The following is a 24,356-nucleotide window of genomic DNA, read 5'->3' as shown; positions in this document are numbered from 1 at the left end:
CTTCCCCCACCCCATCTCCATATGGAGCCTAATGACTTCGCACTGACCTCGGGCTTGCTGAGGGGAAGCAGATGCCGTGGGAGGGCAAGACAGGAGTGGACTCGTGCTTCCCACTTGTTTGCACTCAGCACGAGCAGATGGACTTCCTAACCCTCCCAGATGGTCTGTCAAACGGGGGAGAGAAACTGATGCCTAAATCAGGCCTCTGACTTTTATAGAAATAAGGATAAAATACAAGGATGAGAGAAACACCCAGGGCCACCCTATTTCCTCTCAACTGAGAAACCAGTTCTCTTCCTATCAACGGTATTAAGGAAATAACTTCCTCTTCTCACTTCCAACCTTCACCCTCAACTTGGGCCTTCCTACTCAGGGACACCGCACCTTCTGATAGGCTCATGGGAACACGAACCAAGAAAAAGAAAACTTACCTTATCCTTGGCTACCTTTCTCCGATCAAGATAATCCCTCATGAGGAAAAATAATGAGGACAAATCAGAGTTTTCCAAATTGCCACTGATCTCTGTCATCAGCACCCTGTAAACCAGACAAGTTTCTTTTTTAGTAAATTCAGATAGAATCCTAGTAAAAAAAAAAAAAAAAGAAACAAGAGCCTATGCCTCCACTATGCCAGTAAATGGTTAAAAGGCTAGTTCAGGCCCCCATTTGATATATACCCCCATAAAACAGAAAGCCTAGGCCACACCAGGAAGATTATCTTTGGGAACTCAAAAAGGGTATTTGTCCTTCCCCTGCTTTCCATAGGAAAGAGTACCTTTCTTTCCAACTAACTGCTCTAAAAACAACTCAGAGAATAAAAACTTCCCTAAAGAATCCCCTAGTTTCCCCAGACATGATGATGAAATAAGTGAAGAACATATATGACTAAGAAGGAAGGCAGAACTAGAATTCTAAGTGATCTCTGCTTTACAAGCCCCCGGGGATGCTGATGTCGAAGACCCAGGGACCACACTTTGAGCTGCGAGCTTCTAAAGGAAGCCATCCCTGGGATGTCCTGGCCACTCTTGAACTCGAAGGGTAAAAGGCATCGAGAGCCTGGGGATTGTGACCATAGGTGTCTTGGTCTAGAGAGCTCCTCCTGAGTCAGTCACCTCTGCGCTGGGGGGAGCCACCATCACTCTTCGTCTGAGCTCCCAGGACACCCTGTGGTTGGCATTATTGCCTTGACATGGTTCTCACTGCTTCAGAAGGCTGTTTTTCCCATTATACTTTCAAATTCTTTTTTTTTTTTTAAGATTTTATTTATTTATTTGACAGAGAGAGAGAGATCACAAGTAGGCAGAGAAGCAGGCAGAGGGGGAGGGGGAAGCAGGCTCCCTGCTGAGCAGAGAGCCCGATGTGGGGCTTGATCCCAGGACTCTGGGATCATGACCTGAGCCAAAGGCAGAGGCTTAACCCACTGAGCCACCCAGGTGCCCCACGCTCTTAAATTCTTGACGATAGAAGATGCTTCGTCCATATGGCTCTAGCGCTTACCAAACACCTGGCATGTGTTGACCCAAAAGAAAGGCCACTGAACAGATGCATCGATGAATCTAGCATCCCAATGCCCAATCTCTCCGCCCAGAGGCTCTGAGAACTGTCCACACTCACCATAGCAAGGAGACAGGAAACGGAGAGTGCCCTAACTTGTTCACTGAAACCCAGTGCCTCTGAAAACGTGTCAAGAGCATCACAGACGTCGTGTGATTGTTGAAGAGGAGAAGACAAGGAAGACTAACCAGAGCAGTAATACTGAACATGTGCATCTGGAGGGGGCTGCATAGTTCTAGAAGTACTTCACAAACTCCATTAGTACAACTGATCTCCACCAACAAACTTGTGAAATCGGGTTGCGTCTTTTTTTTGTTTTTTTTTTTTTTTGCTTTACAAGTGGGAAAAGGAAGACCCAACCAATGTCAGTGGCAGGCTCAGCCCATGTGGTCTGTCATTGGGACTTGAAACAGGCCTCTAGACCTCAAGCTGCAGACACTTCCCAAGGCCTAGACCGCTTTCAGCTCTCCTTAATAGAGTTCTTGGTAATACACATCTTCTCCAAATAATGTGTCATTGGTACAACTGAAGGCTGGTGGTCTGGAGAAAAAGGAACCGTTAATTTAAGGTTACAGGGTATCTTCCTTTCTCCAGAAATGCAGCCTTTCTTGTGGCTTCTGTGCTTCTCTGAACCTCCCAAGAGAGTAGAAGGTAAACAGGAGTGGGAAAAACTAAAGTAAAGAGGACTCCTGGGACCACTCCTCTCAGAACTGAAGGAGGCCTACAGCTGGTTAATGGGGGGGGGGGGCGATGCTCGTCCTGCACCCCTGGCCCGCTGAGCGTCAGGGGCAAGGACCTCAGAGGAACTCACAGAAAGGGAGCCCACCCCACTAACTACTTCAGCAGGGGAAAGACCAAAGCGGACTCAGGAGGAGGTCACAGAGCTCTACAAAGGTCAGGAAGATCACTGTCAGACCTATTTCCTTTCTCAGAATCTGCCAGTCTGACATCACAGAAAATAACCTAGGAAAGACCACTGCAAATCGGACGTTCAGGAGACGGCAAGAATTACTATCTGAGTCATTCTTCTCTCTCGTTCTATCCATCAAGCAAACACATGCTACCCAGCCCTTCCGCTTTCTTTATGAGCTTCTACCCAATTACTTCAAGCAAACGTGGTCTAAGAATTTGAAGATTTCAAAGGAATGAAGTAACATTATAAGGCAGTTGAATCTATGGGTCAAGGAGGTGACAATCCCTGCATTTTCTTACGGTCCTCATTCCTCTTGTTCGTAAGCGGGGACCACCTCAGTCCCTCTCACCAGGTCCAGCCTGGGAATTGCCCATCAGTTACCTGTAGTCTGAAATAAGGCCAGGGTGCCTGAGCAGGTAGGCCTCCACTGCCCTTTTGTCCATCTTGAAGATCCGCTTGAGCAGGTCAAACCGCCTCACTCTGTAGAGCAGCTCAGCCAAGCCCATGGCAGACAGCACTCCTCGCTCACTTAAAATATCCAGAAGGTCCCTTACATTAAGCGGAACAACATCGGCAGCCACATCCCGACACAAAAAAAGCAGCACTTTCTTCTCGTCCTCATCAAGGGCCTCCTCAACCTGATGGATGACCTCAGTAGACATCGTGCACAGTGTCGTTCCAAAAAACTGCCGAAATAAAACTCCACTCTAGTCAATAAGAGGCCATGAGGCTGCTGACTTCGTTTCTGATGGTTTTCTTCATGTCTTCCAAAACCCTTTCCAATGGAGTTCTGTGGTTGAAAGGCAATCTTTTACGTCCTCGCAACAAAGTAACTTCTGTCTCCAATTCTCCAATTCAAGGTAGAGGTTCTTGGTCCTGGTCTCTCTAACCTAGCAGATTAGATAGACCTTGTTAATGTCTATTTAAGGTAGACAGAAGCAACTGATTGAAACACCAAGCCAGACAAAGAAGATAACCTAAATTTTAGAGGAAGTGAAACCAGAAACAGATTATCCTCCAAAAATCCCACAGGCTTTATCAGAATTTATGAGAATGTCAAACACGGTATGAAGAAAATCACAAATGAGAGTGGTTCATCACTAAATGGTATATGAATAATCTTGGTGGGAGGAGGAAGAAGAAAAAGCCCAGTGACTAAGCGGCTCAAGCAACTAGAAAAACTGGTGTCACAGGGTTAACTCTCAACTGAAGTGATCTACCTTCAGACCAGGTAGGTTTGAACAAATACGAGTCTTGACAAGAGACCTTCTACAGGGGATCAGAACTACTCCACCCTCCTCTCCCGGTCTCCTGCTCTGAAACTCCTCCTGAGCAGAAAGAATCTCTGCAGAGTCCAGGGTCATTTTCACAGCTTCATCGGGAATGCTCACTGGACGGGGCCCCTTTAGCTGAACGAAGGCCCTTGTCAAGATTTGATCACGGCTTCAGACCCTGAGCCCCCGGAAGCGGCAGAGGCCCCTCACTCTCAAACAGCGCTTCCGGCCACCAATTATCACAGGAGTTCCTGATGGTATTAGTGGAAGAAGGAAGTAGAATGGAAACTCTGGGGAAGGTTCTCGCTCCCCGGGGCTGGACTTGGGTGGGAGCAATGGGAGGTAATGCCATAGATGTATTCTTAATTGTTCCACTGAAGCTCAACCTGTTCTTTTTCAAAATTTACCTTGCAAATGGCAGCCGCGGTTTAAAGTTTCATAGCAATAAATAAATAATAAATTTTCATTGCTATATTTTAGGTTAAATAATCTCTTGTGCTCTGAGAAGTATCTTGTCTATTTCTACTAGAGAATATTTAAGGTTAAAAGTTTATCTTAGTAAAAAATAATAATAATAATTATTATTATTGCAAACAGAACCCCACTGTAAGTTGCTGTTACTACATATTTATTTGTGTACATAGCTCATACACTTATTTATGAGCTATATTTAATGAAAAGAATACTGAAGTTTTTTAATTTATTTATGCACAATTCCAATCCACAATAGATTTGAGGCATCTTGTAATAGCAACTCTAAATATAAGAAAATTTTTCTATGAGATGAGGGGAAAAGATTAGGCTAAAAAAATCATTAGGTTAGAAAGTCAAAATGGGGTGGAAAGATAGAGAAGACAAAGCAAATATGCAGGCCAGAAAGGCCTAAACAAATGTTAGCAGACTGTGAATTTGTCCCTGAGTTTCCTGGTAGTCAAAGCAAAAAGTGGTATATGGAACATTAAGTAGTTCTTGCTGTCAAAGATAAAAAGACTAAATAGATTCTTAGAATAAACACAACTTTCCTAGAGATCCACAGTTCCCCATCAATGAAAATATTAATGAGTATTTTAGTGTCTGAAAGTAACAAAATCAAATTTATTTTAAATTTTATTTTACTTTTCAAAAATTTAAAATATTTTATTTTAAAGTAGACCATCTGGGTCACCTGGGTGGCTCAGGTGTTAAGCATCTGCCTTCAACTCAGGTCATGATCCCCGGGTCCTGGGATCGAGTCCCTGAATCAGGTTCCCCACTCAGAGGGAAGCCTGCTTCTCCCTCTCTCAGTCCCCCAGCTTGTGTTTCTCTTGCTGTGTCTCTTGTCAACTAAATAAATAAATAAAATCTTAATAAATAAAGTAGATCATTCATTTATGTCTTTCACATTGGCCTTCCCACAATCAGGTTAAATGGGTGAGTTCTTAATAAAAACAGACATTTTACCTTATGTCTACTTGCTAATCAGTATTGGTGTGTCTTTGCCAATCCCATGCCCACTCATCCAAACCTCACGTCTATACAGCCGTTATGAGTAACTGGAGAGAAATGGAATTTACTAAATGACTGCTCAATGAAAGTAGAAAAAGTGGCCCTCAGACTACTTTTATTTTTTTTTAATCTGAAAACTTAGTAACAACTTTATGCATTCTAGAGACCCTACGTTCATACTTTATTCACAGGCTAACGATAATATAAACTATTTCCATGGAAGGAAGTCAAGTACTTATTCTATTGACCACAAGTCACAATTCTGTTAGTAGTCATTATAAATCCATCTATAAAATATTCATACCCACCAGAAGGTATAAAATAAGTAAGAGGTCATTAAACACAAGAGGAATAAATGAGACATTATCCAAATTCACAAGACTTATCTGAAAAAGAACCAAAGAGAAATCAAGTGTTCAATTCCTTATTTTTATTTATTTTTTAAAAGATTTTATTTTTTTATTTGAGAGAGAGAGAGAGAGCACAAGCAGGGGGGAGGAGTAGAGGGACAAGGGAGAAGCAGACTCCCCGCTGAACAGGGAGCCTATCTCCCTACAGTGGTACTCGATCCCAGGACACGGGGATCATGACCTGAGCAGAAGGCAGACACTTAACCAACTGAGTCACCCAAGCACCCCTAATTACCTATTTTTTTAAAAGATTTTATTTATTTATTTATTTGACAGAAAGAGATCACAAGCAGGCAGAGAGGCAAGCAGAGAGAGGGGGAAGCAGGCTCCCTGCTGAGCAGAGAGCCCGATGCGGGGCTCGATCCCAGGGCTCTGGGATCATGACCTGAGCCGAAGGCAGAGGCTTTAACCCACTGAGCCACCCAGGCGCCCCCTAATTCCCTATTTTTAAAAAGAGTTGCCAACTTTGGTGATTCATAGTCATCAATGATAGAACAATGCCGTCAAGAAGTTAACAACATTAGATAATCATTTTTTAAAAATATTATCTGCTCAAAAAAAGAAAAAAATCATCTGCTCCGTTTGTTCCCTCCAACCATTATACCAGGACTTTCTGCCAGTCACGCACACTCAGCAAGAGAACTGGCATGCTGTCTTCCTCTGTACTAATGGAGGTATAGTTTGGCAGCAAAGTCCAAATTACTCAGTGGTAGCATCTGGCATATTCAGAAAGAATATGAAAAGGAAAACTACAGATCCCGTGCTGAGTCAGTCCAACCTCCAGGCAAATACCAATATCCATGTCAGGGTGCTGTCAAGGCGGTTACTTATAGCTAAGGGTGGCAGGCACTTGAGAAAGGGGAGCATGGAAGGGAGAAGGAGAGTCAGGATCCAAGGAATCACTACTGTGTTGGCGTTTCTTTCGATCCCAAACCAAGACATTAACATAAAAATCACTCTCAAACTAGGGAAGCCTGTAAGACCTTCAGAGGCAAACTCAAAACCACCCCACAAGGCTGCCTTCCTAACCCAGGGCACAGAAGACATTCATTCCACAGGAGGCAAGTTCATGCTTAAAAACGTGTCCTGCCCCAAAATAAAAATCACCGTGGCAGTAGACAACACAAATAAATTCCCATCTGAGGAACCTACATCTGAAAGAATTTAAATAAATATGAAAAACTTTCCAGAAAATAAGGAAAATGTCTGCGACAGGCCAAATCAATATTTCTGGATCCGTGGCAGTTCTGTCCATCAGGGGACATCTGATAATGACGTGACACATTTTTGGTCATCAGGCCAGGAATGGTGCTGAACATCGTTCAGATGCACATCCTCCACAACAGAGAATCATCCCAGCGCAGACACCAAGAGTGCCAAGATTAAGAAACCCTGTGCTAGATAATCTGAAAAAACTTGCTGTAATAGACACTCACACGAATTTATAAATTTACTAGAAGTCCAATCAAAAACTTAAAAATAATTTGCCATGGACTGTGGCAAGCTGATTTTAAACCTAGGTGAAAGGGGAGGAGAAGGTTCAAAATAGCCAATACAAGATTTGGGTGTTTTTTAAGATTTTATTTATTTATTTGACAGAGATCACAAGCAGGCAGAGAGAGAGGAAGGGAAGCAGGCTCCCCGCTGAGCAGAGAGCCCGATGTGGAGCTCGATCCCGGGGAAGGCAAAGGCTTTAACCCACTGAGCCACCCAGGTGCTCCGCCAATACAAGTTTTAAGAACCACCAGTTGGAGGAAATTGCCTTACCAGACATGAAGGTTTTATACAAACATAATATGGTGCTGGCATACATAATACAGCAGCCAATACACAGGTGAGAACTCAGAAATCAGTCCACACACCGAGGACTGAGGGGGTCCTGCCAATCAACAGAGAAAGGACACTGACATTCAGAAATGGTGCTGGGACAACTGCTTATTCAATACATATAGGGGGGAAATAGGGGTCCTTTCCTCACATTATTTATAAGTCAATTCCACTTGTACTAAAGCTCTGGATATGAAAGTCTAAATGAAATTCTATAACCTTCAATTACAAAAAGATTTCGTAAGACGTAAAAAGTAGGCATCCTTTTAAAAATGAAAGAGATTAAGGGGTGCCTGGGTGGCTCAGTGGGTTAAAACCTCTGCCTTCGGCTCAGGTCATGATCTCAGGGTCCTAGGATCGAGCCCCACATCGGGCTCTCTGCTCAGCAGGAGCCTGCTTCCCCCTCTCTCTGTCTCTGCCTGCCTCTCTGCCTACTTGTGACCTCTGTCAAATAAATAAGGAAATCTTAAAAAAAAAAAAGAGAGAGAGAGAGAGATTAAGCACAGACAGAGAAGACAAATGCATCCTATTTACTTAACAAAAAATTTGTATCCAGAGTAGAGACAGCATTTCTGCAGGGGCACCCAGCAGGCTCAGTCAATAGAGCATGTGGCTCTTGATCCAGGGCTGTGGGTTCGAGCCCCTCACTGGGCATAGCGATTACTTAAAAATAAAATCAGAAAGAAAGAAAGGAAGGAAGGAGTGATAGAGAGAAAGAAAGAAAGAGAAAGAAAGAAAGAAACAAACAAACAAACAAACAAACAATTTCTGCAAATCAATGAGTATAAGACAAGCAACCCAAAGGGAAAACTGGCAACAGGCACTTCCCAGAAGAAAAAACCCAAATAGCTACTAACGATATGAAAAGATGTTTGAACCATAAGAGTAGTCAGAGAAATGCAAATTTAAACTATAATGAGGTATTATTTCACATCAGTTAAATGCTAGTATCTGTAACCAAATGTCCAAGAAATATAAACTCTCCAATGTTACTGGAGGAATCATAAACAGTACAGCTACTTTGAAGAACAACTGGACAATTATCTGATAAAGATAATAAAATGTTACAGTCTTTAATGAAACACTATACATCCCTGAAAAATGAATGAACTAGAACTACATGGATCTCACAAACACAAAACAAAACAAATATTTTTCTGAAGCAGAAAGCAAGTTGCTAAAGCGTACATACCATGACTAATTTGCATTAAAATCCTAAATGTGAAAAATAATAACTATATTGTTTAGCAGTGTGTGTGTGTGTGTTAAAAATATGAAAACATACATAGTAATAATAAATACTGAATTCAGAAAAGTGGTTTCCATTATAGGATGAAGAGAATATGACTAGATAAAAATGCACAGGGGAAATAACTGAATTTGTAACATCTTACTTTATAAGCTGAGAAATAGGTATATAACTGTCAAAATAAATGTACCTCATACCACACACTCTGACCACAGTACAATAAAATTTGAAAACAATAATAGGGGCTCCTGGGTGGCTCAGTGGGTTAAGCCTCTGCCTTCAGCTCAGGGTATGATCCCAGGGTCCAGGGATCGAGCCCTGCATCAGGCTCTCTGCTCAGCAGGGAGCCTGCTTCTTCCTTTCTCTCTGCCTCCTTGTGATCTGTGTCTGTCAAATAAATGAATAAAATATTTTTAAAGAAAACAATAATAAACCAAAGAGGAGCCTTGTCATTTCCTTTTTCTTTTCTTTTCTTTTTTTTAAGATTTTATTTATTTGACAGACAGAGATCACAAGTAGGCAGAGAGTCATGCAGAGAGAGAGGAGGAAGCAGGCTCCCTGCTGTGGGGCTCGATCCCAGGACCCTGGAATCATGGCCCAAGCAGAAGGCAGAGGCTTTAACCCATTGAGCAACCCAAGCGCCCCATCCTTTTTCTTTTTTTTTTTTTTTTAAGATTTTTAAAATTTTTATTTATTTGACAGAGAGAGATCACAAGCAGGCAGAGAGGCAGGCATAGAGAGAGGGAAACAGGCTCCCCACTGAGCAGAGAGCCCGATGCGGGGCTTGATCTCAGGGCCCTGGGATCATGACCTGAGCCAAAGGCAGAGGCTTTAACCCACTGAGCCACCCAGGTGCCCCCTTTTTATTTTCTTTTTAAAACATTTTATTTATTTGAGAGAGAGAGAACACAAGCAAGGAGGGGCAAAAGGAGAGGAAGAAGCAGAGTTTCTGATAAGCAGGAAGCCAGACATGGGGCTTGAACCCAAGATTCCAGGGTCATGACATGAGCCAAGGGCAGACGCTGAACCAACTGAGCCACCCAGACACCCCACTCTATAGGTTTTCAAACTAAATTTAACTTGTCTCTTCCACACCCAGCCTTCACCAGTTCAGTTAACAAGTAGTGTATAAAGAAAATGCAAGTGTGTGGGAGAAGAGGAGAGGCAGAGCATGTCCAAGAAAGCTTAGAGGCATCCCCAAGTTATCCTCCTAAAGAACACATCAGATTTTGATGGGGCAGAGTGGGTTAGCAGGGGGTGGCAGGTAGAAAGAGTTCTTTAGACGTTCTGAGAAAAGAGGGTGTCTGCCGCTTCCCAGCACCCCCTCCCTGAGCTGCCCAGCTCCGCACTCCATTCACCTCCTCAGAAGTCACTTGCTTCACCTCCCTCCGCTGAAGGACAAAGGGGTAATCCAAGCCCAACTCTTTTTCTTTCTTGCTTTCAAATACCCAGTCCTCTTGACTGATCAATATTCTGCCAGTTGTGTTTCACTCTGCTGCTTTAAGCAGTTCACCTTCCCTCACCAGAGAAAACTGGCATCTGGGTAGGTTTTCGAAAGTTTGTAAGCAATTCCCCTTTCCTGCCCTCACTGGAAAATTCTAGTTTAATAATTATCTCCTTCTTCTTTTCCACACCCACACAAACTCTCCACAGTGCTTCAAACTCCCCAATCTTCACAGGCAAAGCAACTAAACCCAAGACCAGTTCTAGTTTCATTTCTCAAGTAGAAGTCATGGAACAGTTGCTATTTAACACCAAAGACAATGTCATCAGTGTTAATATCTATGACACTGTCGGGGCGCCTGGGTGGCTCAGTGGGTTAAAGCCTCTGCCTTTGGCTCGGGTCATGATCTCAGGGTCCTGGGATCGAGCCCCGCATCGGGCTCTCTGCTCAGTAGGGAGCCTGCTTCCCCCCTCTCTCTCTCTGCCTGACTCTCCGCCTACTTGTGATCTCTGTCTGTCAAATAAATAAAAATCTTAAAAAAAAAAAATATCTAGGACACTGTCTAATAAAGGAGCCACGTCAGGTTCTAGAAACAGAAAGCACTCCAGGTATTTTCAACAGAAATAAATTTAATATGGATGCCTACAAAACTGTTCCAAGGGCTGGGTAGAAAGTGTTCTTGCCTGGGCTTCTGAGAAAAGCTCCTATAGCACCCCAAAAGATCTCATCTCAGCCAGGGCAATGGGAAGAGCACTGTGAGTGCTGGGCTCACCTGCATAAAGCGACCCAGAGATCAGAGAGCAGTCGACCATCCCACCTGCTTCCAACATCTCCAAAGCTGGTGACTGGACACCAGAACACCGCTGCCCAAATCCCTACCTCACCGCCATCACATGTTTCAACAGAGAAACTAAGAAAAGCAGTCAGCTCTTGGCCTCTACCCACTTCTGTGTACAAATCTTACCTGAGTGCACGTAGTTGGCAGAACTTAGGTCACATGCCAGCTGCAAAGGAGTCTAGGAAACGCAGTTTGTACCTTTCCATCCTCTAGACAGAGATGAGAACAAGTCCTGAGCACCGGCTGACCTTAACCACCGAAGGATAATCTACGCAATTCCTGTGCATGGACTCCAGGGCCTGACTCGTAGCTGGCATTTCATGAGTATTTGTTGAATGAATCAATGAATAAACGGAGTTTCACAAGTTGCTACCAGATAATGACCTCACTTCCTTTTCACGCCAGACTGGACCTAGAGCACGTGGGAACTCTCTCTGGCCAGTGTATGCAGTGGTCTTGCCCTTTGCCTACTGACCACCAACTCTGCAAACACCTCCAGTACAGGACTTGTCCTGGCATGCCAGAAGCCCTGTCCATGTTCTCAGGACACTCCTCGGTCCCAGGAGTCTCAGGATGGTTGGCCACCCCAGCATCCCACCTCTGGATGGTGAGCCTCCGCCACTCATACACTGAGAGTAGCAAGTCATGCTGCGAAGAGGGAGAAAGATCACACCAAACACTGGTGGCCTTCAAGCTGAGCCAGCCCCTTATTACTGCTCCACAATGGCTTTTACAGGACCTTGGTCAGCTCCTTCCCATCTCTGCCTGACCACTCCAACCTTCACGGCTTTCGTGTACCTGACTGGGGCCATTTCTCATGGGTTGAACTTGCCATTTATCAGAAGCAAGTTCCCACAATCTCGCACCTTCCTACCGTGGGGCCGGCACCTGCTGCTCCTCGCCTTGCCAGGACCATCCCTTCCCCCTGTGCCCTCCTGTCTCCATGAACCCCTACAAGTACTCTTCCATCAACCCCTCTCTACCTCCAGCTTATCAACATGTCCAAGTTTCTCCTCTCTTAAAAAGAGAAATAAAATGAAAAAAAAGGAAAAAAAAAAAAAAAACCTTAAGCCTGAGATCCCGAGGCCAACCACCCTTTCACTTTATTTCGCTTTACATAAAGCTGGACCCTCACGAAGGGAGTCTGCACTCAGTGCCTCAACTCTTACAATTCTGATTCACTCAATATGCCCTTACTGTGTCCTCCCTCTCACCATATCCCTTACAAAACGACATTCAGTCTGCAGCCATACTGGAACTGAGGCCAAAGAAAAATCTGTAAACTGATGCTAGGTCTATTTTAAATTTTGATAGTTCGTTTATTGTGAATTTTTTGCATGAATGTCATTTTTTTCCCAAAATATTGCACTAAAGTATTATTTGTCCTGATGACTGAGTTGAGCACCCCCTTAAATGTTGTGCCTAAGTTGAGTGCCTCACTCTGCTCACCCTGGTGTCCCAGTCCTGACGACTGGGCTCTTGCAAGGGGACGTGGTGATCTAGCGGCCTCATCCAAGTCACTTGGCAGTTCTCTTTTACCTAGGCACTCTATCTTCGGATGCTGCTGATTAATCACTACTGGAAACTCCTTTGGCTCACCTCACACTACCATATCCTATGCAGTCCGTCCCTAACCTTCTCTGACTCCTCAGCACCCTCCTTCTGAACCTGTTCCCTAAATGAGGGTGTCTGGGTGAGAAAAGTCTGGGTGAGAGATAGATGTTAGGGTTAACATCTATCTCTCACCCAGACTTTTCTCCTGGCCCTTCTGTTTTTCCTGCCTATGGTCTCATCCCTTCCAAATCAATCTTCTATCAGAATGAACTTTCTGAAGTCCATACTTGAACTAAGCCATCTTCCGAATGCAAACCTTCCAATGATTTCTCATCTCCCCTTGCAGGTTCCAATTTTCTTTGCATTCAAGCCTCTCGTGATCTTTGCAGGAGCACCTGGGTGGCTCAGTGGGTTAAAGCCTCTGCCTTTGGCTCAGGTCATGGTCTCAGGGTCCTGGGATCAAGCCCCTCATTGGGCTCTCTGCTCAGCGGGGAGCCTGCTTCCTCCTCTCTCTCTCTGCCTGCCTCTCTGCCTACTTGTGATCTCTGTCTGTCAAATAAATAAAATCTTTTAAAACACACACACACACACAACACACACACTTTGCACATTTAGTTTCAACCTAACCTCAATCCAGAGTTCTTTCCCGTGCCTCTCTGCCTTTGCTGGGACTACCCTCTTCCACTTACCTGTCCAGAAAAACCCTTCTCAGCTTTTAGGGCCAGCTGAAGCATCTCCTACTGTGTAAAGCTTCCCTGGGAAGAGTCTACACAGACTTGGCCAGTAACTTCTTTGTATCATCACAGCATCACAGAGAGGCAGAGGGAGAAGCAGGTTCCCTGAGGAGCAGGGAGCCCAATGCGGGACTCAATCCTAGAGGATCCTGGGATCACAACCCAATCAGAAGACAGAGGCTTAACCAACCGAGCCACCTAGGCGCCCAATCTTTTTTTTTTTTTTTTTAAGCCTTTATTTATTTATTTGAGAGTGAGAGAGCACAGGAGCAGGAGAAGACGTAGAGAGAGAAAGAAGCAGACTCCCTGTTAAGCAGGGAGCCCGACACAAGGCTTGATCCCATGACCCTGGGATCGTGACCTGAGCCAGGACTGAGCTTAATCGACTGAGCCAGCCAGGTGCCCCAGGGTCCATTCCACCTTAACCAAAGTTAAATTTCCACGAGGGCAAACTTCTCCTACCTAGCCAAGTACCTAGGAGTATCCCCCCAAGAAGACCTGAGAGTTCTCCCCAACTCGTGACTTAACTCATGACAGATAGATATCTCAAGGTTCTCTGGACAGGGCTTTTCTGTCCAAATCTCTTTGCTCAAGTATTTGCCTCCCTTGGAAAAGCTCCTTCCCTCTTCCCAGTCTCTGTCCATCAAAACTCTATCACATCTTCCAAGGCTTCTCTTCCTTAGGCTTATCTTGATCCCTAAGTCAGGGTCATTTCCTGCTGCTTCTTCCTAAGTTAGGGTCATCTCCCACTGCTTCCCAGCACTGTTTGTACTTTCTTCTGACATTTATCTTACTCTAGTTGGGTATCTGTCATAGGGAGTAAGGTCCTTGGAAACAGGTAGGTTCTCACCCACCTTCATTAGGCTGTTGGTGAGCCCTGGTCAGGCCTGCCAAGCCCACCGTCCCAAGAACAGCCTGGCCTTCATTACACAACTCCAGCAGGCCCACACATGTGATACCTACTCATCCTTTCGTAAGCTAGGATGAAGCAAGAAGGAGCTGGCATACATATCATACCAGGAACTTGGTTGGTAGGTCCAGGAAACAGATTGTGAAAGCAAGGTTTTGCAAACATGAAAGATAACAACGCTATTGTTTAAGACTGGCTTACACTGGAACTGTAAGAGGCCCAGTGCCCCTCTATGAAGGGCTTCCTAAGAGCTGGCGGGACCGCATCTTGAAAAAGCAAAACACATCTCAAGCCAAACTCAGCAGACAAACCCTGGCCTTTTAACATAAGGTCTAGCTCACTGTACCTTTGGCTCAAAACTTATAAAACTCTAACATTTACACATCAGGATTTTCATTTTTGCCAAACCTCTAGGCCAGTCCTCTGCACGTAGTATAATTCTCTCAAGATAGCCTCAAAATTGCCTAAATTTAAAGAATTACACCTTATATGAGATGGTGTAAGCTTAAGACACAACTAACTGTCTATGAGCTAGCAACATATTCACTCATGTGACTGAGAAATGGGCATAGGACAGTATGAAACATTTACTGAATTTATCACTTTATCTGAGGTTTCAATTTCCTCAACAACAAAAAGCAACAGGCGAAGCTGAGTTTCAATGCTGCAGCAAAGCCGGAGTTCAACCACCAGATCTTAGTTCCAAGTAGAGCAAAGGAGGGCTGTGACTTAGCCTGGGTTCTTTGTAGTGACGTCATCTTTATCACCAGGCAACCACAATAGGAAAATACACAATCCTCCTCAAGGTTTTCACCAAAAGAATCCTAACGATCTCAAGAAACAACGCTATCTGTCCAAAGTATCCATTATGCCACACTAAAATAAAATATTTAGCAGACATTTCTCTGCACTGAAGTCCATTTATACAAGACGAGTTTGAACTAAAAAGTCAACCCAGCAAGTCTTTTTGCTCAGTTCATGCAATGGATTCTCCAAGGTTGACCCATTAGGAGAAAGTCCTGTTCAAAATCATGAGTTGTGCATAGTATTGGAGATATAAAGCCCTTGCCATTCTTCCTATATAGCATCCTTTTTTCTCATTATTAAGGCACTCCTTGCATGCTATAGGACAATCTGGAGAATGGAGAAAAGTAAAGAAGAAAATAAAAATTCCCCATTTGCCTCAGCCCCATCACTATCTCGGTACCTATTTAACTGTTCTCATCTCCTTCCCACTCCCTCTTTCTAGGCTCCTTGACATTCCTGTTGACAATCCAGCTGAAAAAGATAGACTCTGTAAATGCAGGTGCTCAGTACATGCGAATGAAGGGATTTACTTATTACTGATTTATTTTACTCAACTCTGAATCAAGCTTTGGTCATTCTTGCAAGGAATTTGGTTCATTTGCCAGAGAGTATCCAAGCCAGATTTGTCATGCGTCTACTCTTTAAAACAAGTATCACTAATATTAAAAACTATACTTTTTGAGAGCTTCAAGTAAAATCTAAACCAAAAACAAACAAAAGACATATAGTAAGCTAAAGGGAAGATCCAAAAGATTTTTTAAAAAGGAAAGAAAAGAAAGCTCAAGAATTTATCAAGTAGATGAGGAAGCTTTGGTTCCCACTTGTAAAATCAGATGACAGACTGAAGACAGTAACCCGAGGAACATTTTAAACCTTGGGGCAAGTAGCTGCAAGGGAATTTTTTAAATTATACTGAAAAATTAAGTATATAGATACTAATGTAAATAAAATGGGTTAATTTCTCCACCTGGAGAAGACACAAACCATCTTGAATATACAGATGAAAGTGGTATCCCATGGATGAAGTTTCGTTCTTTCATAAGCACGGAATTACCAAAGATGACACCCATCCCAATGTACAGAACAAGAGGAAAACAATGAAGAAGCTGTTGGTCTTTTTTGCCCAAAAACCTAAATGGCCAAATAAGGGCAAAGTGGCTAAAAGCAGAGACCAACAGAGAAAGAAGCAGTTTTATCTGGAAAGAAAATTATATATATATATACATATATTCATATGTACATGGGGTAAAAGGAGAACTGAGGGAGAAAAAAACATTGGAAATATATAAACAAGCAAATGAATTAAGTGTAAATTGTGGATACACACATTCTCAAAAACAAGAAGAGTGGTCATTAGGAAAAAAATTTTTCATTAGAAATACTAACGCCAGAGAGGAGTGAAATTCGAGCTAAGAAAACAAGAGATGTTAATAGGAAAAAATAAATATTACTGAGATGCAACTGAAGAAACAACATTATACAAAATACATTTCAAAGTCTGTATTTGTGTGCATAAAATGTCTGGAAAAAAAACATTAAACTTCAACCTTCCATTATCTTAGGGAATGGGGGACTAAGGGCTTTCTCTATTTACGGGGCATATATTTTAACACAGATAATTATATTACAACTTAACTGGAAAGTTTTTTGAAGAAAAGCATTACAATACAGAGTGTTATTTATGGTAAGTGTAATGACAGCCACCAAGTGTATGAAAGTAGAGAGGAAGGGAACATATGGTTGTGGGTTATTGAGGTCTTCTAGAGTAAGTGGAGCTGAACATAGAGGAGACACAGGGCATTACCCTAATGATAGTTTCTTTTTCTTTTTTTTTTTTTTAATTTATTTATTTGACACAGAGAGAGAGAGATCACAAGTAGGCAGAGAAACAGACAGAGAGGGGAAAGCAGGCTCCCTGCTGAGCAGAGAGCCTGATGCGGGGCTCGATCTCCGGACTCTGAGATCATGACCTGAGCCGAAGGCAGAGGCTTAACCCACTGAGCCACCCAGGTGCCCCCCTAATGATAGTTTCTTAACCTCACTGATGTATATAGTAAGGAAAGCAAAAAGGAGCATGAGTATACGCTGCTTGTTACCTGTCATTACTTCTCCAACGTGGTCTTCCTCTCATTCTTGGCCGTCACTGGCCCCTGTCTAGGCTGCCTTGAATCTAAGTTACCCACAGAAGTAACTTGGCTCATCTTCCCCAGCCACTCTGCAGGCTTCTGGGGGAAGGAATCAACTTCAGATGCATCTCTATGTCCCCAGCACCCAGAACTCAGCCTGGCCCATAGGAACTCAATAAATGTTGGCAGGATTAGACTGAATCAAAGGAAAGGAGGCAGTCCCCTCCATAAGCACGAGTTTAATTAGCCTTGGCGGCCCTACAGGGAAGAAATCATCAAACGGAGTCCATTCCTGAGATTGAACAAATGACACCCCTGGCGACTTGGGACTGCTGTAGGCCACGTCCCCCAGGGGGCCAGAAGGGCTAAAAGCGGCTCAATCCATTTCTGGCGGCGAGGGGAGGGGGATCGGGACCAGTGCCCTGACACCCCGGGAGCCCAGGTGACTGCAGCACGGGGCGCAGGTGGAGAGAAGAGAGGCGGACAGGATTCGGTCTACTCACGCCCGGGCAGCCCCGGCTCTTCCCGCTGGGTCAGGGACGGGAGCGAGACCCACCCGCGAGGGACCTGCAGCTCCAGGAAACTTCCAGTGTTGCGAGTACTTCGGAAACGGGAGGGCAGCGTCGCACCCATCAACAGGTGGCTTCCGGGACGCTCCTCCTGCTAAGCCCCGGAAGCCTCCTCCAGGCAGCCCACCGGAGACTTAAGACTTAAGAACCCTCCACCCCCACACCTAAAAAAAAAAAACTCCGCAAGGGTACACCCACCACAGTCCCGAAACTCTCCCTCCGGTAAGCAAAGCACCAGGTGGAGCTCCGGGGAATTACGTGCCGCGGGCGGGGAAGGAGGGGGCGCTGCGAACGCGTCCCCAGCTCCGCGCTGCGGGCGAAGCCGCGACTCCAGCTCGCCGCAGAGACGAAACCTATTTCCGCCGCAGTTTCCAGCAGGGCCCCCGGCGCCCGAGTCCCACCGCGGGCGGGCGGGCGCGACTCCCGGGCCGCAAGGGGCCCCCCACCGCTGCAGACTCACCTTCGAAAGCGGGTGCCAGGCTAGTAAGTAATACAGTGTTAAAGAGAAGAGCAAATGTCAGTTAAAAACAGAAAATAGAAAACGTTTAGTCGTTAGAAAAAGCCATTTTAATCAGGACGTCCATCCAAGAAGTTCTAAGAAAGGTGTTAACATGGGGGTGCCTGGGTGGCTCAGTGGGTTAAGCCGCTGCCTTCGGCTCAGGTCATGATCTCGGGGTCCTGGGATCGAGTCCCGCATCGGGGTCTCCGCTCAGCAGGGAGCCTGCTTCCCTCTCTCTCTCTCTGCCTGCCTCTCTGTCTACTTGTGATCTCTCTCTGTGAAATAAATAAATAAAATCTTTAAAAAAAAAAAAAAGAAAGAAAGAAAGAAAAGAAAGGTGTTAACATGAAAACTCCTCTACGGCAAACATTCAAAATTCCCCTCCAGTCCTGAGGCCTTTCTTTCTTTCTTTCTTTCTTTCTTTCTTTTTTTCCCCTTTGTAATTTTGGAGTTAAGCCAAATTTTCTCCCAATGTAACTTTTTTAAGATTTTATTTATTTGACACAGAGACACAGCGAGAGAGGGAACACAAGCAGGGGGAGTGGGAGAGGAAGAAAAAAGCAGGCTCTCCGCTGAGCAGGGAGCCGGATACGGGGCTCGATCCCAAGACTCTCCCAGGACTCTGAGATCATGACCTCAGCCAAAGGCAGACGCTTAAGGACTGAGCCACCCAGGTGCCCCCAATAAAAATTCTTTGTAGAATTATTTAGGGGAACCAGTAGAGGGAAAATACCAAAAATTCTGTCTCTCTTCTCTGAAATACCTTACCTAAAGTAGGTCAACCTCACCAGAGCCCAGTCTTAGTTTTAGATTATCCAGGTTTGTCCGTGTCCAAAATGCACGACACAGCGCTCTCCCTACTGGGACTGAAGTCTCATAGCCTAAATAAATTTCAAATGTCAACAAATGAAAATAATTGGAGAGGGCTTTAGAGCCCTTACTAACCCACGCCCTACTCACTTCCTGTTCTCTAAACAAAAACAGACCTCCCTGGCCTTTGTTCTATGACATTCCCCTGTTAATGTTTAAAAAGAACATGTCCTGTCCAAATCCGGACACCATCAAGCGGGAACATCTTGAAATTAACTTAACATTTCCCAAGTTTTTCGGTTTCGGTTTTGAGGTTTGTTTGTTTGTTTGTTTGTTCTGAAGAAGGGGAAAGGCTGGGAGCTGGAACGAGTCTGTGTTAAGGCCTTACAAAAGTCTTACCAGTCATTCCAAACTTTAGCAAAGAAGTTTCCCTGCAGTTTGCTGAAATACATCTTACACTGCTGTGCAAAACAACCCGCCACTATTTGGCCCGGCTGCCGCAGCAGAGTAAAAATTGCAGGCCAGGCCAGCTACCGCGGTGGAGCAGCAACAGTCTTCCTTCTCATCAGCTTTTCGAAAGGCCACTGCCGAACCTTTGAACAGTTTGCCCCAGAAGTGAGGGCGCCCCAGGAACTCTCAGGGTGATTTTAAGCAAAGTTTACACGGCTTCCGGAGCTGCGGAAGAACCCGGTGCGCGGGGGCGCGCTGGACAGTATCCGGGCTGCCTGCGGCCTCCTGGGGCCCACCTGAAATCTGGGGTGGGGGGAGCCTGTTTGTCTGGGGGGGCTGTCCCAGGGCCGCCCCTCCCTCCGCCTGCCCCTGCCCCTGCCCCACAAACAGCAAATGAGGACCCTAGGGACTGAGTCATCATCTCCTGGAAAGCCCACTTCTCCCCAACCCCGGCCTGGCACGGCCCGCCCCAGGCCAGTTCCGGGAAGAGTTACTGCAGGAGAAGCTGGGAGGGGCAGGGGAGGCGACGCCAGGGCCCCTCAGCGAAGGTTCTGGGACCGGGGGAGGGTTGGGAGGGGAGCCAAAGGGGCAAGTCTGGGCACATACCGGTCGGTCGTGCTCACCGCGGGGCTCTTCTTAAGCTTCGCTGACAGTGACGCCTGAAAAATCCCCAGCAGGATGGGGAAAAGGAAACTGAAAGCCTACGCCTGCTAGAGGACGTGGCGTCCTCTAACCCAGTCCCGCCTCCCTTGGCCTTTCTCATTTAAGACTTCGGGTTTACACTGCGAAATGTTGGATGACCTACCCTTCACGGTGTCTGGCCCAGAGATCGCCCCCACCACCGGATGAAGGAGGAGAAGGCTAGCTGAGGACAAAGTAGAAGGCGACACCCTACAACCCCCTCCCCCAGATGGGATATATGTGACATTACTCAGACTCCTGGCTGCCCTGAAGATAAATAAAGGAAAAACCAATAGTTGACTTATAGAGATCACAATTCTACTGGACAAGAGTCTCCCTCGCTTTACAGATGTCCTAGCAATCTAGAAGAACAAAGCATTTCAACCAAGAACCTGGTTTCCGGAAGGAAATGTAGGTGCAAATAAACGTCCCCATATCCTGCACCCCATTGGCAGACACTTGAAGTGGGCGAGGCAGAGTGTAAGGTTCCCCAACCTTCTTCCTGTTACTGCCTCGCTAGAGGGAAAAACAACTTTGACTCAACAAGGGCAAGGCCTCCACGTATCCTGTGAGTCTTCTTTAGCACAGGAAAATCCTTTTAAAACCCTCCTTTTCCTTGTTATAGTGTGAGCTCACCAACCTCATAGTATATAATCAGCCGCCCCTCACAACCCCAGGACAGCAGCTCTCTCTGCGCACGGGTCCTGTCCCCAGGCATTAATAAAACCACCATTTTGCTCCAAAGACATCTCAAGAATTCTTTCTTGGCCCTGGGTTCGGACCTGCACTCTGCTGAACCTCACCTACATTCCAAAACCCCATCCCTCCTACTCACCAATGAGTCCCTTTGAATTAAAACACTCCTGTGCCACAGCCTCACTACTCTGTAGGGAAGAACCCCAAAATGTGTCCCTTTAGCATGTGGATTACTTTAGGTGATTTAAAAAAAATTTTTTATTATTTTTATTTTTATTTTTTTGGCTCTGAACATTTTAGGTCCCTGTAACTGTGTAGAAGAACGTAGGTCTAGGACGTGCTCTGGGCAGGAAGATGTCTTACCATAGTCAACTAAGGTATAATATGAACTAGGTGTTTTAGGCAGGGAAGAATTTAGCAAAGTCTGTTTGTTAAAATTCCTCTCTAGGTCCCATTGTTTCTGTGCAACCTGCAAACATTTGTTTACCAAACATTTACTCTTTCAACTTCCTGGGGACCATCTTCCTTTCCTTTGAAGTCCCAGACTTCTGACCCCTGCTCCTGACCTCTGGATAGCAGATAAGCCTCAAATGCCTGATTGCCTGATAGGAAGGCAAATAAATTTTATATTCTCCTGTTAATCTGTCGTGTGTCCATTTAATTCCTAGACCAGACAAAAGAACACCTAAGGGTAAAGTGAAATAGTCCTCTTTCTCAGTAACTGGATATGCTCTTAACTCAGGACGTTTGTTTGAAGTAGTTGTGGCTGTCAGGCAAGCACTGCTAGTGTTTGTTATCAATGCATGGGAATAAGAATAGCAAAAAGGGGCACCTGGGTGGCTCAGTGGGTTAAGGCCTCTGCCTTCAGCTCAGGTCATGATCCCGGGGTCCTCGGATAGAGCCCTGCATCAGGCTCTCTGCTCAGCGGGGAGCCTGCTTCCTCCTCTCTCTGCCTGCCTCTGTCTACGTGTAATCTGTCTGTCAAATAAGTAAAAATCTTAAAAAAAAAAATTTAAAAAAAAATAAATAGCAAATGTAAAAGCACTTTACATTTTAATCTATTTATTTCTAATAACCATTTTCTTGCCTTTTTAAAAATTTCTTAACTTTTCAATTCAATTTAAGCTCATGGGAAAGTTACAAGAATACCGCCAAGAGATTAACTACAGGCATGACAACATGAGGAGCTCAGGTGACCTACTCCCTAGTGAAACTGATGAAAATATTTGTTTTTTGTTTTAAGATTTTATTTATTTATTTATTTGGCAGACAGAGATCACAAGAAGGCAGAGAGGTAAGCAGACAGAGGTGGGGAAGCAGGCTCCCCGATGAGCAGAGAGCCCGATGCGGGCCTCCATCCCAGGACCCTGGGATCATGACCTGAGCTGAAGGCAGAGGCTTTAACCCTCTGAGCCATTCAGGCGCCCCTGTTTTTTACTTTTTAGAGCCAGAGGTTGCATATGTGTGGGGCCGGAGGGGGAAGAGGGAGAGAGAATCCCAAGAGAGAGCCCCATCTTGGGGCTCCATCTCCTGATGCGGACTGAGATCATGATCTGAGCCAAAATCAAGAGTCCTACTACACTCTACCAACTGAACCACCCAGACGCTCCTGATGATCATTTTAAAACAAGCAAGCAAGCAACAATCATTTAAAGCCTTGGAAATAGTCCTAAGAGAGAAGAGCAAATGAAAAAACATCTATTTAAGAAAATCTATGGGGCGCCTGGGTGGCTCAGTGGGTTAAAGCCTCTGCCTTTGGCTCAGGTCAGGATCTCTGGGTCCTGGGATCGAGCCCCGAATTGGGCTTTCTGCTCATCGGGAAGCCTGCTTCCTCCCCTCTCTCTGCCTGCCTCTCTGCCAACTTGCGATCTCTGTCTGTCAAATAAATAAATAAATCTTTTTTAAAAAATCTATGAACATTTGATAAGAAAAGTGAGTGAGAATCTGTGGTAGTTCGATCAAGACCACGTGACACCCCACCCAGCTCAGCAGAGACCCATCTGCTGCAATCAAGAACACAGTGCCTCCTCTCCCCACCATCCCAGTGGGAGAGGCAAGATGTCCGCAATTCTCACCCTGCCCCTAGCTGCCTGATACTAAATCTAAGGTTAAGTGTGGTTCAGAGAGGGAGGATCCTTTTTCGCAGAGGACCTACCTTGGCCAAGAGTGCTGGAATACTAGGGTCCTAAATCACCCTTAAATCGGCTTCTGAGGTGGTAGTTCTGTTGCAGGATTTCTTCTCCTTTGGTGCCCTAGGTTCTTGCTCCTGCCTATTGTAAGAATAAAGAGGTAGACCAGGGGAAGAGCTGCGGGCAGCAAAGCCAAGTTTATTGACCGTAGGAAGCTCACGAATAGGGAGGGGACCTGAGAACTCTTTGTTATTGGCTGTTTTGATCTGATAAGCCCCTCCTCCTCCCCCACACTCCTGTCACCCAATCAGACTTTTATCCTCTCAGGTAGATGTTCACGTGAGAAAAGGTAGGGGGCTCCTCCCACACCTGTGTTTGGTAGCCTGGGGGACCAAGAGGGCTGTAGGCCCCCAGATCTAGCTCCTTATTTAAATATCCTGCGGCTAATGAGTTGCTCCCCCCACGCCCCACCTGGGTTAAAAGGAGCCTGGGTGGCTCAGTCAGTTAAGTGTGTCTGCCTTTGGCTTAGGCCATGATCCCAGAGTGCTGGGATGGAGCCCCACGTTCTGGGATGGAGCCCCACGTTGGGCTCCCTGCTCAGCAGGAATCCTGCTTCTCCCTCTGTTCCTCTCCCCGCTCGTGCTCCCTCTCTCATAAATAAATGAAACCTTAAAAAAATAAAATAGCCTCAGAAAAACATCAGTTTTCTAAAGCTACGCATAGGAATGGTTCACCAAACCCTGCAGCTATATCCCGATACTAGATGGTATCTGTCTTGCGTAGTCCTAAACTGATTAAAGTAAAACAGCTCTAGGGTCCCAAAGGCACCGCAGCGGATACTGCACATTCTGCCGCTGCACTTCAAACCGGATGTGTATTCACTGGGTGTTAGAAAACTCCTGATTCCTTCCCCCTAGCCCAACATGCCTAGTCCGTCCTTTTTTCTTGAGTCACTTCCTGGGATCCAATGCATAAATTCAATATTGCATCTATTGTACCGAACTGGGCTAAAGGATCTGATTCTGTGTACTATCTATGTCAGGATACAGTGAATATTGCCATACAATGTAACAAAACTATGCAACAAACTAAGTGTCGTACCAGCTAAAATACTGAAAAAACGATGAACAGTGGGAAAAAAATAGAAATACCGTAATATCCAATAATTCTGATGAAGTTCTTGAACCTAGGTGAGGTTCGGTGGGGTGAGGTTCGGAGCCGATGGCTAAGAAAGAATTCTTAAGACGTCTTTGGTGCAAAAAGGTGGTTTATTAGAGCACGGGGACAGGACCAGTGGGCAGAAAGAGATGCGGCTGCGCCGGGCGTGAGGAGTGGCTGGATACGTACACAGGAGTTGGGTAGGTGAGGACAAAGGGGTGTTCAGAAGGGCTAATGGG

At 45.2% G+C, this 24,356-nt stretch overlaps 1 protein-coding gene across 15 annotated transcripts in view; it reads right to left on the bottom strand.

The window, feature by feature from the left end:
* CFLAR (CASP8 and FADD like apoptosis regulator) overlaps positions 1-20,498 on the bottom strand; it is a 46,843-nt gene extending 26,345 nt beyond the window's left edge. For 3 of the 15 annotated variants that reach the window (XR_014308134.1, XR_014308135.1, XR_014308136.1), the window contains exons 1-3: positions 20,060-20,180; positions 2,849-3,357; positions 432-537 (exon numbers count right to left, since the gene is read on the bottom strand). Coding sequence is in view for 9 of the 15 variants with exons in the window: in XM_082750969.1 (XP_082607095.1) it covers positions 432-537; positions 2,849-3,129 (387 nt within the window). In the remaining 6 variants the exon portion in view is untranslated. Of the gene's footprint in view, positions 1-431; positions 538-2,848; positions 3,358-11,120; positions 11,204-14,393; positions 14,459-17,095; positions 18,175-18,961; positions 19,075-19,402; positions 19,757-20,059 lie in introns of those variants that run through there. The other 12 variants (XR_014308138.1, XM_082750968.1, XM_082750969.1 and 9 more) reach the window with 11 other exon arrangements.
* Positions 20,499-24,356: the final 3,858 nt, after the last annotated feature.

Source organism: Mustela nivalis, assembly GCF_964662115.1.
Source record: "Mustela nivalis genome assembly, contig: HAP1_SCAFFOLD_2158, whole genome shotgun sequence".
NCBI classification, from domain to species: domain Eukaryota; kingdom Metazoa; phylum Chordata; class Mammalia; order Carnivora; family Mustelidae; genus Mustela; species Mustela nivalis.
Note: the sequence above shows the minus strand (reverse complement) of the source record. Positions and strands in the feature narration are given on the sequence as shown.